This window comes from Molothrus aeneus, chromosome 19, assembly GCF_037042795.1.
Source record: "Molothrus aeneus isolate 106 chromosome 19, BPBGC_Maene_1.0, whole genome shotgun sequence".
Classification (NCBI taxonomy): Eukaryota; Metazoa; Chordata; class Aves; order Passeriformes; family Icteridae; genus Molothrus; species Molothrus aeneus.
The window spans coordinates 10,519,575-10,534,984 of NC_089664.1; the positions used below are offsets into that span (position 1 = coordinate 10,519,575).

General features: G+C 44.0%; 1 protein-coding gene across 2 annotated transcripts in view; it reads left to right on the top strand.

Moving 5' to 3' along the window:
• The window catches only part of NEK6 (NIMA related kinase 6), a 44,906-nt gene that overhangs the window by 17,680 nt on the left and 11,816 nt on the right, over positions 1-15,410 (top strand). For both annotated transcript variants that reach the window (XM_066563153.1, XM_066563154.1), the window contains exons 3-7: positions 5,786-5,926; positions 6,818-6,880; positions 7,983-8,093; positions 11,266-11,374; positions 12,616-12,723. In XM_066563153.1, coding sequence (XP_066419250.1) covers positions 5,786-5,926; positions 6,818-6,880; positions 7,983-8,093; positions 11,266-11,374; positions 12,616-12,723 — 532 coding nt within the window. The remainder of the gene's footprint in view (positions 1-5,785; positions 5,927-6,817; positions 6,881-7,982; positions 8,094-11,265; positions 11,375-12,615; positions 12,724-15,410) is intronic.

A 15,410-nucleotide genomic window follows, 5' to 3' on the forward strand; every position in this document is an offset into this window, starting at 1 on the left:
TGTTAGAATTTGTAATGACATAGTTAAGTGTAATTAGTAGCTAATAATCTGTGTTCTGCTGTGATGCTGATGCTGAGTGGGCTCATTTTGCTGTATGGTCATTGTTCAGTGAAACCTGCCCTCAACTCTGGTAATACCCAAGTTCTGTTAATGGAGGGCTCTAGCAAACTGTTCTCAGAATGGTCTAATTTGGAATTAGAATTGCAGGAAGACTGCCTTTGGTTTTGCTGTCAAAATAACATAAAAAGAGACCTGAAAAACAAAAATATACAGTCTACCAAGGAACTGGAAAAATGCATACAAAAAAGGTAGTGTTGAGAAGCCTTACATTGGTAGCATGATAGGGTTGCTGATGACATATTTCTGTTTTTCCATTTTTCAGGAATATATTTATATAAAAACTTTCAAATCTCTGATACTTTTTACCTGGAGAATCTGAAATTGAATCCTTTCTTTCTTCTGAAAAATCTGAGTAATCCAGACATGCTGTGTAGTGGTTTGTGGAAGGGAGGTTTGGGAAGATAAAATTGACCAAACTGGTCTTATGAGAAATGTCATTAATGATAGAGATAAAAACTTCAGCAATAAAAACCAGAACATGAGTTCTTAGAGCCTTGGATGAGGAGGGAGCTTTGTGTGGAACAGCCTTCTCTTCCTTGCAGCCCCTTCATTACAAACTTCTGTGCCAGCCCCCAAAAGTCCGGAGCAGCAACGTGCTCCTCTCCCAGAAGCTTCTCCTATAATTATGCTGCTTCCTAAAGCTTCTTTTTTGTCAGTTCTGGCAGAGGTGTTGTTTCTGCTCTATAACTCATCAGTACAGAATATGAGTCAGGCTTTTCTTTTCTGTCTTGAACTGCTGTAGTTTAGCTAAGATGAAACCTTTGAGTAATGCTGGGTACTTAGAAGTTATCTGTAATACAAACATTTTTTTCAAATGTCCAATGAAATGACAGTTTTGGCTTTTGGCTCCCATACCTGCCCAGAAATACCCCAAGGAAGTTCATTAGCAAGAGGGAGAACATTTTCTAGCAATGTTCCAGAATGAAGGTGTTAATTATTTAAGTCTCCAGATTACTTAGTGTATAAACACTAAGTAGCAGTGAGCAATAAAAATTATTTAGGAGTAAATCAGTGATATAAAAATATAGTTGTAATTTTTCACTTAGTTTTCATACTAAATAAACACAGTAACTCACTTTTAAATAGCTCTTTTATATACTCACATTTTAGCAGCAGAGCTGTTAAGAGATTATTTCTATGGTAATTTTAATTTCTTTGTGAATGTCACCTTGTCCTGCTATTTCCAAGCTGGTATTTTTCTCTTCCCTTGTGGTGTAGCAGCACAAATATCTAGACAGGCCCAGAATATCTGGATATCAGGATCGATCCCAATCATGCTTTCAGGGATGCTGAAGCTTTGAAACTTAAACCAAGTTCTTCAGCAAACTTTAAATTCCAGGTAACAGGTCAGGTGAAGGATATTTCATGACTGTGTAGTCTAATTTTGAAGCTCAAATTGAAAAACCTGATGTATTCTTCAATAATTACTTGGCTACCTGTTTGAAGGATAATCCATATTTTAAAAGTTTCCTCATCTCTTGCAAGCTTAGAAGTTCCTTCTTTAATCAATCTGTTCTAATGTGTTCTCATAAATTCACACTGGAATTTCAGCCTCAAAGTATGCAAAATTCTTTTCAGGTAGGCATTATTGAATGGAGGCAGGTGTATAATTTTGGACATCCTGAAAGGGTTTGAAATACTGATGTTGATAGTAAATCATTGCTTATAATGTGCCCATTCTGCAGGAGGGGCTGGAGCTCCCCCAGTACCACTGCAGATGTCTTTTAAAGGTGAAATTAGTTACAGTAAATGTCACTCAGATGAAGTATGCACTTTAGAAGCAAGGAAACCGTTCCTTTAAAATTAATGATGCATTGCAAATATCAGAAAAAACCTTATATCCAGCGTAAAGATAATTAAAATTCAGGTCAGAAGTGTATGACTTAGTCGGGCTAAATTTTTTAATGAGATTTCAGAAAATTAATTGGGCGAGTATGTTTTTACTCTTCTAAAGAATATTTCATTTCATGGCTCTACAGGAAAGATGCTTTTATTGGCATCTGAAGATTGGACTGTCTGACTTTTTAACTGTTGGTTAACTAATCCTAACAGTTTTTAGGTTGATTACAAATACTCTAAATGCCTGCAGCCCTTTGTGCAGGGCTGACTGGTGCCTGTTTTCCACATGCCAATCAGCAGTAAAACAACTGACTTGATTATTAATTAACATTAGCACTCTGGGTTTCTCTATTGTGCAGTTAGCAGCGAGCAATCCCCTTTCTCAGCCCGTGGGTTCCCTGTGCCTCGGGGGGAGCAGGGGACAGGCCTGGCTCTGCTCTGGGGCTGTATTTGGGATATTTTGGTTTCACTCTCAGGGTGCTCCTTGGCCCAAAACAAGGGCTTAGAGGCTGCAGGCACAGCTGCTCCCACAGTTCTCTTGGGGCTGCTCAGGTTTTCCCTGGATCTTAAGTCATTACAAAGAGGTAAATGTATTGGCCAAATACTAATTGTTCTGGAGATTGAAAGTCTTTCTACAGAAGAGTTTTTTCTTGTTCTTCCCCATCCCAAAACACAAATTCTGGACAGCTACTCATGAAGAAAAATAAAACACAACAAATGTATTCAGGGTGGGTAGGCATCCTATCCTGTTCTTAGAAACCTTACAAATTCTGCTCTGCAGACAATCTTGTAACACCTCAAAATTGGAGGCTAAAAGCCCTGGCAAAATTCCTCCTGAAGCTCTGACAAGGGCTGCCCTTGCCTGCTTTTGCCAGCTTTGGAATCTCTGCTCTGGCACCAGTGGTTCCATCTCACAGAGCACATGTATGCCAGAGGAGATGTCCAGAAGAGCTTGTTCTTGGAACGATCTCTGCATTTCTTCTTCAAAATGAATGGGTTTTTTTATTTGCATGAGGAATTCTTTGGCGCTTTTTTTTTTTTCATGGAGTAGGAGAAGAATGAAACTTCCTTGTGTGCATGAAGAGAACAGCCTTTGTCTGAAAACAAGTTACTCCCAGACTGTGCCCTTCCTACAGCTGCCCCGGGAACAGAACTGTGCAAACAGCTCCGTTTTTGTACTGTCCAGGGTTGGGATTTCTTTTGCTTGCTTGGTTTTTTTTTTTAATCCCCTTTTCTTCTTTTCATTTAGTTTTTTTTTTATTTCAAGCTCCATTGTTGACCTTGACACCTAATCTGTAGAGGCAGGGGCTTGATTTTACTGCACTTATGGAAACCTGAGCCTAAATGTGTCCTAAAAATGAGAAAATGTATTTTTAATGGACAAGTTAGACGATGATGGTGGTATCTTCCTCCACACAATTGATATCTGTGCATGAAAACTCTGAGGTTTGCAGAAATGAAGATCACGGGTTTGAATGAAACAACCCATGATCTTTTGGATTGGTTCTTTGCCAGCTTTGTGAAGAATGGTGGTGGTTAGTTATGGAAGGACTAGAAAGCAATGGAGAGCCCCCTGTGAAGAGTCCTGACTCAGTGCAGTGGGTGCCAGGGCAGGGCTGTGGCTCTGAGGAGGCCCCTGGGAGCTCTGGGTGTCCTTGCAGTGCTGCTCAGCAGCCTCCTGCCACCCTTCAGCTCCAGCAAGAAGGGAAGGTGGCCTGTGGTCAGAGGGAGCTTTCTGGTGCTCTTTGGGCTCACCTGAGGACGATTCCTGGTTTGCTCCATAAGCAAACATCTCCTGCCCTCTCTGAAAGCTCCATTACTTTAATTAGGTCTGATAGGTTGTGATAGCCCATGCAAATCTAGGTCATTGCATATGTAAATGTGCAGCTGCAGTCCTGGAGGTGCTGGAACACATCAGCAGAGGTGTCCAGGCATGGGCAGCATCACCCCCAGCACCAGCAGGCTCTGGGGCTCTCCATGGCCAGGGGGCTGGGGCACATTCCCCTCACACTTGCCTAACATCTATTTATGCTTTCAAGTTCAGAAGTTGGTAGATATTTCTGGGCACGTGCTTGAAATATTAATTTACATGTAAGCACTCTTGGTGTAAACACACACTTTAACAATTTAGGAAAGGCGAGTGGAAACTGTCCTTGATTTCAGTGTGGATTTCCTTCTGAAAAATAAAGTTTTGTAGTAGTTGCCTCATAAAACGTTAGAAGTGCTGCTTCTATTGTGAATGGTAACTGCAAGTTAGAAAAACTTCTGCTCAGACTTTCTTACTGCTCAAGAACAGCTCAGGAGGCACACGGTGAAGGAAATGCTGTGATTCCTTTCTATTTTTAAATTAGGAAAAAGTGTTTTGTGTATTTATGTGCTGACACCTTTGTTTTGTCTGGGGAAAGTGGTTTGTGTGTACAGGTGAAGGAACTCACTCAGCAGCTGGGGAGCAGAGATGTTCCTGGTGGGAGCCAGGCAAGTGGGACAGATCCCTGAGTGAGGCTCTGCTGGCTTTGTCAGGCACACAGTGCAGGGCCTGCTGTTGGTTGCACTGAGCTGGGCCTTCCCAGGCCCTGTGATGGGAGGGAGGAGTGCTTCTGTCTATCAGACCCCTGCAAAAGGAGCTTGCACAGCAGTCTGAACTGAGAAGGCAGCAGGGGCTGATTAGTTGGAATTTTTGTTTGTCTGTTTCATCCTGTGTTGCCTTGCTCTGGTGATAATTCAGTAACTGGGAGGAGAATGTATGGGAACAATAAAGCAAAGCAATTGTGGCCTTCTGCCCTTTACCTGATAACTGTAGGATACCTGCTCCCCCATCACTGAGAGGATGCTCCCAGTTTATTGGATAGTGTACCCTGCCAAGCTTGGAGACATGAATCCTTAGACTTGAGCCTTGGTTTGTTTTTTCTTCTCTCTGTGAATGCAGCATAATTCCAAGCACAGCACAAGCACTGAGAGCTGACCCAAACTTTGACTGCAGTCCATAGCTGGTGACTTGTTCCAGAGTGCAGGGGAGACAGGAGGGTTCCCAATGACCTTCCTCTTTCCGTGGGACTCGCCTTCAGAAGTAGCTGCAGGTCCTAACGCTGGGCTGGAAGCTGTTCCTGCATTTCAGATCTCAGTTCCAGCCCTCTCCTGCTGCATTAGGCATGGCAGTGGTAGCAATAGTCATTCCTTAAGCCGTGCAGCCCTCCCGGGACACTTGTGCTGGGCGTGGCTGTGCTGCAGGCCCGGCTCATCCCTGGGAAGCCCTTCCCCACCCCCAGCCTGTGCTGGGAACTTCTCTTTTTGTGTGTTTTGGTGCAAACTCTGAAATGGCTCAAGATGCTGAAACTCAGAAATGTTCTGCTTGGCACGTGTGCTAACTTGGAGTAATTAATTTTGGTAATTTCTTTTTTAAGCATTGTTTGGCAGCCGTGCTGGTGCCAGAGGAGCCGAGCGGGGCTGCCGGGAGCCCTGGGGTCCATGGGGTGCCTGCTCCCCGTTAGGCTGTGCCTCCCTGCCTGCCTGGCTGTTTACCTGGGACTGCTGGGCTGCATCTCCCCGGTGACACAGGCAGGCAGAGCTGATCAGAGGCTGTGCAAGGAGCCAGAGCAGTTGGGGATTAATTAGTTACTTACACGGAAGGCAAGACTTTAATTCCCTTTGTAAAGGAGTCGTTTGGCTTCCTCCAGCCCGTGTTGCTGCTGCATCTGCCAGGAGTTGGTGTGTTTGTGGTGGGATGTTCTCCACTCCCAGGGGCCAAGTTTGAGCCCTTGCCCGCGAGCAGGGGAGCAGGAGGGGCCTAGTGGCTCTCTGGGGTCCCTGACTGCCTTTCCTTTGACAGAGACATTTAACGTCGTACCCGTATCGCTGCACCTTGGCAGATTTTCAGATTGAGAAAAAGATCGGCCGAGGCCAGTTCAGCGAAGTTTACAAAGCTACTTGTCTGCTGGACAGGAAACCTGTGGCTCTGAAGAAGGTGCAGGTGAGCATTTCATGCAGCTCCTGCTTTGGGGTGGGATGGGAACCACCCAGGGCTGCCAGCTCTGCCCTGCAGGGTCTGGTCCCTATCGCCCCTCACGGGGTTCCTGTGTCCGCGTCAGGACTGCACAGCACTGCTGCCATTTCATATTTATTTCAAATTTCACCTTTTCTTTATGAAGAGGGCTCACCAACTTGTTATTAAATGTGTGAGACAGCGAGGGCCTGTGGCTGTGCTGGTGCATGAGGAGCTGCCATCCCAACACAGCTGAACCACAGGAACATGGAAGGGAAAAAGGCTGGGGCTTGCTGGTGGAGTTGGAGAAGAATTTGTGAGAACTTGGATGTCAGAAGTGTAGATTGTTTTAAACTTGGCTGAAAGTATTAGGCAGTATTCAGAACAGCATTTTATTTGAAGAAATTTGCCTTTAATCCTTCAACAAATCCTCCAAACTCCCATTTCCAGTGATTTAGTGATCATTGCAGAACGAATATTAATGCTCAAAGTTATTGTTAATTATTACAGAGAAATCAGTGGGAGCTGTATCTGTTTAAAAGAGAAAATTAAACATTTTGTCTTTTATTTACTATATGAAATTGATAATAATTAAACCAATGAAAATCACAGCATCAGATTCACAAACTTGTATCTTTCTTTTTTGTGCTGGTTAGAATATTGCCTATGGGTTTTAAAATTAGTTTTACCCCAATGTTATCCCTGTGGTGGTTTCAAAATAAAGAAAACATTGATCTTTCTTTGATCTGGGGATTGTGTGAATACTCATTACAGTAGAGGATGTACAAACTGGGGAAGGAAACACCAACTGCTTGTTAAAGTATAAAGTACTTTTTTGTTGTTGTTTCATTTTTATCTTCTATGCTTTTGTGTTTGAAGATTTTTGAAATGATGGATGCCAAGGCAAGGCAAGATTGCATTAAAGAAATTGACCTCTTGAAGGTAAGAATTTTATAATAACTTTTTTTTTTAATTTTTCTTTCCTTGGGGTTTTGTTTTTGTTTGTTTTATTTTGTGGAAAAAAATGTTTTCAGGTTGGCAAATAAAGCTTACACAGTAAAGGAGAGAGCAGTTTTGGCTATGCATGTCATGTATGTTTGTGTATAAATATCACATATGAAAAATGATAATTTAGATAAAGGCTCTGAAACCAGAGTCTGTTTAAGTGATTAAAACAAGTAGTGATTTTGATGCCTTAGTACCTTATTTTAAATTGTTGGTTAAAAACATAGATGTGTTGCACTTTAAATACCTATTTCTAGTAAATGTAACAGACTGCAAAAGGCTAAAAATTTAGTTTAGCTAGTCAAATTTCATTCTAAAAGTATTAAATAATTACTTCTGTGCCTGTGATTTTGGGGGTCTCTGTTCAAATTCATGCAGTTGGAGCCTGAGTCTGTAGGCTGTAGGGAAGGATAAACATGAGCCAGTTGCTCAATATTAAGGAGGAAAATTGTGCTGAGGTTTACATTCAGAAAGAGGATCTGTGATATTTTTGGGTTCTAGAAAAAAAAAATTGAGCATCAGTTGTGAATGTAAGAATGAGCTATACTGAAATGAAAGAAAGGAATTGGTGAAAAAGCCAGCATAAATAATTGGATACTGACATGTACAATTTGTGTGGTTTTATTCTCCTTCAAAGTTTTACTTTAGTTTTGTTGTTCTTTTAAGGGGCAAAAGACCTTGAGTACTGTAACCAACATCTGGGGGTTTGTTTCCATTTAATGGGGGATAATCCATATTTTTTGTAATTGCTTAACAAGGCATCCTTCAGGACATTGCTTTTAAATGTTTTGCCAGTTTGCAGTAGAAGAGGCTGTTTCAGCCTGTTCGGGTGGAATTGCTCTTGGCCAAGGACACCTCCAGGATGCTGTGCCTGTGGGAAATGCTTTCTCCCAGGATTTTGGCTGGAGCAGTTTGGCCCAGGCTGTGGGTGCCCCCACTGTGGAGATTTTGCTCGTGGCTCACAGGAGGTGCAGGTGCTGTGTCTGGAGTTGTCCTCACCACGTTGTAACCGCTCCTCTTGCATTCCCTCCCTCTGCAGCAACTCAACCACCCTAACATAATTAAGTATTTGGATTCTTTCATTGAAGACAATGAACTCAACATTGTCCTGGAGCTGGCTGATGCTGGGGATCTCTCTCAGATGATTAAGGTAAGGATGTGTCCGTCCTGGACGTGCTGCAGACTTCCAGGATTAGACAGGCCTGAGGCAGTGGGGTGGGCACAGCTGGGTTGGAGACATTTTTTTCTCCTCTTGCAGTTTTGCACACCCATGGGTTGCTTCCAGACCTGAACCCAAGTGGCTGGTGGCATTTTAAATACCCCCAGCCATGCCCTGAGTTTCTGGTCACTGCTGCAGAGGGAAGTGTCTGTGATCTGGTGGGACACGTGTGTTATTTGCAAGGTTGATTTACTCAGTCCATGATTGATGGGGACATTTAATTACTGTTGGGTTCACTATTCACAGCGCCTGTCTGCCACTCTGAAGACATTCAAGGAAGTCTATTGACTTCCTTTGCAGTGGGGATTTGGGTTTGAGAAAATGTTTCAAGTACTTGTTCTTCTTTTATGTTGCTCTTAGGAATACTTGTATTGCTGCAAACCAGCTTTAGTTAAGCTGTTACCACCTGCTTTTATATTTTCTTTGACATGTTAATCTTTAGACATACATCCCTTGTGAGAACAGATGTGTTATATCATGTTTGTTAGCACTCTCAACCTTCTCTCCATGTTTTACCTGGTTTTTGCCATCATTATTCTGTAATTATCATAAATGAATGTTTGGAAAGTTCTCCTCCTCCTTGTTGTCACAGTTAAAATATCTTATTAACAGATCTGTTTTCTTTGCCAGCAGAGCCATGAGGCACTAGGCCAAAGGCTGTCAAACAAGTTCCCCATTCAGTCCATAGTCAGTGGCTGAATTTCCAGGATCCAGGAAAATCTGCTGGGTGTGACAGGAGAGCCCCTGGGCGAGTGCTGGGAGCAGCAGGTGGCAGAGGCATCCTGGGAGAGCCTGGAGCTCCAGTCCAGCCTCACCCAGGGGAAGGGGAGCTGGGGGGCACAGCAGCTCTGCCTTTGGCCTCCCTCCTCCCTTGGGGCTCTGCTGCCTTCGGCCCTTTTCCCACCATTTCCTGGGAAACTTGCAGCTCATCTCGGGCCGGTTGTGGTTGTGGTCAAAGTTGGAAAAAGCCCAAGGATTGTGAGAGCAGAAGTTAGGGCTGTGTGAGGCCTTCTTGGCTTACAAAACTTTTACCTACAGAATTGTAAGATTTCATTATATGAAATATTTGTATTTTTTAGTCATCTGTAGTTTTTAGTTTAAAAATACTGACAAATATGTTCATTTGCTTATCAGGGTTGGCTATTTTATTTTTAAAAATATCTTTCTGTGTCTTTATAATAAGAGTTACATTTTCCAAAACATAACTGGTAGAGTCTTGGATTGGTGCCTTGCCCAGTTCTGGATTGTGCTGGCTTCCAGTGTCCACAGCTCTGTGTTCCCTCTGTATTTCAGACATGAAGAAGATGCATTTCTTTTTTTCAAGGTCGTGCAAATGAAGTTTTTCAACTGGTGCAAATCTAGGAATTAAATTTTTACAATTTCTAACAGAGGTAAAAACCAAGCTCTAAAGCCAAGGGGGAACAAAAGCTGCCTCCTAAATCCAGCTGCACTGCAGCAGGGGAGTTTCCCCACCAGCTCCTCTGTGTCATCTCTCCCTCCCTGGGAGCTGAAGCTCCTGTGTGGATTTTTGGTGGAGCAGCAGTGACAACCCTGGCAAGGTGTGAGGGTGATAAACCCAGGGCCTGTCTCTGTCATGCCCCGGTGCCTGCATTATTTATGAGGGATGTAGAGCTGCAGGAAAACCCACTGGAGAGTTGGGACTTCCTTGTAAATGTCAGACGAACCTTATTGGACATGACATTTAGAAAATTATCACTTGTGGTCTTGCATATCCACTCTTAAATATTTTAATAAGAATTAAATAATTTTGTTGTGTATATAACACTTTCTCCCTCACCCTCTGTTGTTCCTCTGTGCTCTCTCTCCAGTTTTGGGTTGAGACTGTTGCAATCTGTCAGATTTGCTGCCTGGGGAATTGCACAGTCGTGCCCCTTCACGGCTGATCTGCAAAAGAAAATTTGCCATTGCTCGAGTCAAACACGAACTGGTAACAGCATCTCACATAAAATAGGGAATCTGACAATGGACATCAGATGTCAGTGCTGAGGGGGAAAGCATGAGATGCAGAAAGGGGCAGCAAGCCATTGCCTTCCTTTATTCCTGCTGCAGGTGGGAATTCTCACGGGCGCCATGAAGAGGAAGGCAGCTGCGCTGAGGCAGGAGGGTGCCTGGTGCTCCCAGTGCCACCCTGTGTGGCAGGGCTCGAGGAGCAATGGGAAAAGAAACCTCTGGAAGTGTTGAAGGGTATTTTGTTAATGCTCTGGCAGTAGAGCTGGCTCAGTGAGAAGCCAGGGACCAACGATTTGAACCCTGCAGTGTTGGGATGCCTGGGTGCGTTGCCAGACACGGCTGGGGTGCCCCCCTGCAAAAGAGGGAGAGCAGCTGAAGGTCTGCAATGTTTGGCCTTCACTGAAGTGTGCAGCTGGCTCTTTATTCCTGTAGTGGCTTGAAGAAGACTCCAGTATTGCAGGGAGCCGGGGCCACGCTGCCCTCGGTGGTGCTGCTTTGTGCTGCCCATTATTCTGAGAGCTTTGAGGCACCAGAGGTCCCTGGAACGGGGCCCGGCTGCGCTCGGCGCTGCCTGAGCATACCCAGCTGATCAGGAGAGCCTCTCTCTGCCTCACTGCAGCGTGCAGGGCATTTAGTATTCCTATTATGCATGAAATAGAATATATTATTCTACCTGATCACAGAAGGAACATGGATGCTTTATTGATGCTCTGGCCATCTTTTAAAAAAGGAAAGCAGATTTCCTTATTCTTGTTAGTAGACAATGCAATAACGAATGTTTACAAGGGGGGTGTTTAATGGCCTTTGTTTCTTAAGGCAAAATATTTGAGACATTTGTTGTTTTGAGGCATTAAATATGTTTTGCAAGGTAATTAAGGAGATTAATGCTAATCATAATTGTGTCCATTCAAAAATGTCAAACCTATTTAAGCATATTTTTCATAATAGTTGTTAATTAGCGAACTGCAGCGAAGTTTCCACACAGAGAGGAGGAGTTAAAAGCTAATCAGAAGAAAAGTCATGCAGCTGCCGATCTGGAAGACGTGAGCAACCTGCAGCTGACGAACACAATTCCAGGAACGAGTCAAATATGTTGCTTTTTCACTGATCTTTTATTTATTTCCTCCCACAGTATTTTAAAAAGCAGAAACGGTTAATCCCGGAAAGGACGGTGTGGAAATATTTTGTGCAGTTATGCAGTGCAGTGGAACACATGCACTCCCGCAGGGTGATGCACAGAGGTAACATTAATTCAGTCTCTTTTCACTGAATAATAATATAATGTTCCAATTAGTAAGCGCCTACATTCAAAAACAATTATGCTGATGTTCAGCCAATGCATGTTTAGAGAGGCTGGAGCCTGCGAGATGGATTTCTCCTTCTGTCTCTGCCTCATCGTTAAAGCATTCAGGCCGAAGTGAGGGTGGTATTAGGAAGATGAGCTGCTTTGTATTCCAGACACTGATATTAAGTAGAAGTGTCAAACTTGCCATTAGAAAAGTGTCAGAAATAAAATGCTGAGACTCCTGGATACAGTGAACTCTAAGAAATAGTCTTCATTATATTAGCTGTGACCTTAGAGAGTTGAGAAGAGTTTTCCTGTCTTGCGGGCTTTTCTGAAATATTAATACAAATATGTCCCACACTCTCATAACCTGTTCTCTATTTTCATTAATTATTTTTGAGTCTCTTGTCTCAGAACATCTTATAACTTTGAGCTCTATCCAAAAATTACACTATTGCTTTCAGTGTCAGTGAGGTGCTTTGGGAAGGACTGGACTCAGGAAGTGCAAATTTCCCAAAAGGTACCAGCACCCATCTTGGCTGCTTGTTGTTTCCTTCTCCTTTGAAGGAGGAATTCTTCACTGTATTTTTCAGCAATGTGATATCATTTTTGCTCCATTACACATCCCCTGATGCAGTGTATCACTTGTACCTGAATTAGGTCTGTAATGGCTGAAATGGGGAGCCTCTCACATTGGCTCTGCTCTAAAATGAGGAAAGAGCCTCTCACTCAGTTCTGACATGACTGCTTGGGAAACTGGGGTTGTAGTGATATCTACCCTCTATGAACCAGCTGGGCTGTGTAGAGCCCAGAATGTATGTATATGTGGAACAGTAATTACCCTTTTCATGAGGGGCTGGTGGTGGGCAGTGCAGTTTCCTGTGCAAAGTGATCATTCCCAAAGAGAACTGGGCTCATGTCTTTGATTTCCAGCAGTTAAAGAGGTTGCCTCTGTTCTCTTGAGCTGTTTCCTACATTTTCCCTCATTGGTATTTCTTGTGTGCTAGGAAGTACACTCTGATTTTTGTGTCTGTGCAGAGCTGGAAGCCTTGGAAGGCTGAGCCTATCAAAGCTCTAAAGAAGCAAGTTCTGCTCGAGCCCCTTTGTACCGTGAGCGCTCCAGGCAATGCTTCTATTGCAGCATTAGAACCAAATAACCTTTTGTGGCTTTGACCTTTTACCTTTTTCTTCTTGCAGACATAAAACCAGCCAACGTGTTTATAACAGCCACAGGGGTGGTGAAGCTGGGAGATCTTGGATTAGGCCGGTTTTTTAGTTCTAAAACCACTGCAGCACATTCCTTAGGTAAGCTGGTACTCGTTAAGCAGGGCCTGGCGTGCGCTCTCAGCTCTGATGTTCAAATGCAGGATGTCCATCCCCCCGTGGTGACACAAGTGGCAGTCAGGCCATGGGGACTGCATTTTAAATGCTCTTTGGAGGCATTAATAGGTATCTTTTGTTTAAAAACCTGTTATTTTTTTCAGGAAGGCCTGGCCTGGTGTGTGTTTTACAGCCCATGTGGCAAATGCAGCTTTTCCACTCTAAAGAGCACTTTGGCTGCACGGTGCTTGCTGGAATTCAGTGTTCCCCCCCCCCAGTACCTTTTACCTTTTTGCCTTTGGCCCAGGCTCTGCCCTGACAGGAGCTGGGACTGCCTGAGGTGGGTGAGCCCTCACGGCTCATCTGTCCCAAAAAGGGACTTCACTTGAAATCTGGCCTATGCTTTAAACATCCAGCTTTTCTTCATACCTTCCACATATCTCAAGCTCGTCTTCCTCATTTTTAGTTTTAACATTAATTCTAGTGCTATAGAAAATTGCATAGTTATGCAGTTCATTCTTCAAGTCTTACAGTATAAAGTATTTCATAATTGTGTCTGTAACCTCTTGAGAGGTGGCTGATTTTCAATTTTTATTAAGGGGTCTGAATTTTTGGAGTCCCAAAGGTGCTTTTTTTTGTATTACAGCAGTGAAAGAACTTTGGCTTTTGATGCAATATTTGAGCTCTTTTAAACGAATGTCTCTCAGTTGACTTTGGAACACACAATATTTGTTTCACATTTTTGTTTGTGCAATTTCCTCTGCTGAGTGTGTCTTGCTGAATCCTTTTTTGGATGTGAACAAATTTCATTGCTAATCCTGGCCAGCAGCACTGGGCTTCTCAGTGCACAAGGAAGGAAAATACCTGCCTTGTATTGTGTGTGCTTAAAAAATAGGAGGCATTTCTATAGTTTATTTTCATAAAACAGGAGATTTCAGATTTCCCTTTGTATCAAAAGCCGTCCTAGGATATATCCCCACCATACTTAATAGATGAAAATAAATCCTCCTCTTCACAGGAAGTTACAATCACATCATCTGAACAGGCCAAAATATGATCATGTCTAATTATATGATCTTATCCAGTTTGACTGCTGCACTTATTATATTAATAAGAATAAATTGGGGCTTGGAAACTGGCTGCACATGTAAGCCAAGCTTGTGACCTTTACCAGGGCTGCTCCCTCTTAATTGAGAAAGCTGGAGTAGGAAGAGCTCAGCCCCTGGTGCACAAACCCTGCCCTTCCTCACATCACCAGCGTCCTGCAAACAGGTGAGAGGTGCAGGACAGGGGGAGCAGTGAGTGAGACTGGAGGTGTTGTGGGAGGGGTGGGCACATCACCATTTTCAGCGGTTCTTGGATCCCAGTGAAAAAGAATATTTTAACAATCAGAAAATACGCAGATGTGGAGCTTCTTTCTATTTTTTTGATAATTTGCCAGAGCTAGAGGTTTTGTAGCAGCAGGAAATGGACTGGTGTTGGGTTTGCTTTAATGAAGACGTTTGCTGAGGGAGCTGTGAGGGACGGGCACCCCAGACCAGGGCAGGGCACCGGCGCGGGCCGGGCGCGAGCGGGGCCGGGCACTTCCCGCTGCTGCGTTGCCCTGGCAACCGCCCCGAGCCATCATTTCTCTGGCTGCTGACCCATGAATTGAACGTGCGGCTTATGCAAATATATTCATCTCATTTCTCCCTTTGCTTGTATTTGCTAGCAGCAGACTGGCATGAAAGGGCATCAGGCAGCCCCGACCCGGCTGACAGGTGTAGCAGGGGCTCGGCAGCGCCTGCCGCCGCGGCGGGAACGGAGCCGTAATTAGAGCAAGGAACAGAATGAACGTCAGATGAATTACCAGGCAGCAGATCATATTTGTCAGGGAGGATTGCATACATAAAAATTAAGTGACAGTACATGCCGAGGTAATGAAAGAAAAATGAAAGATTTGCCTGTACACAGCTCGTGAGATGCCGGCGAGCGCCGAGCTCCGAGCGCCGGCGGGAGCCGGGAGCGGCGCCGGGGCAGCGCGACCCCGTGGGGCAGGGAGAGCCCTGGCCCCTGGGAACCCTCCATGGGCACGCCTGCCACAGGGGCAGCACGGGCACCCCCAGCCTCTCACAGTGCGGGGACGGGCAGCAGGAACCAGCTGGGGCTGCGGGAGCTCACGGGGGACACCTCCACTGCCACTTCTCCCTGGAGAGGAGACAGGAGATGCTTCTCCATAGGGAAGAGCTCTTCCTGTACAAGCCTTAACAGCAAATCCATGTTTGCAAGGTACTGGGTGTAGCTGAGGTGAATTTTACTACTCGTTACAACACGGTGGTTCACCTTCCTTCCCTAATTTTAGACTTGGCAAACTTAACATTAATCTTGATAGATCTTGTTTTAGTAGGAGCTATAATAAATTCAGAGAATTTCCATTAATAATACAATGGATAACTTTTTTGAGAACTGGTATAATGTCCATTTTTAGCCAAATAAACTTGGCATTATCCAGAACTTCTGACTGGCTTTACATTTTGAAGGAACAAGAGGAATAAGAAAAACATCCAACGAAACCCCAAAAGGAACCAATTTTACACAGAATAGTCTTGTTTTGGAGCAGATGATTTATTATTTATTCTTGGACAAGAATATACTTGGAGCAGATTTTCCTTCTGGGAGATTCACATAAGTCA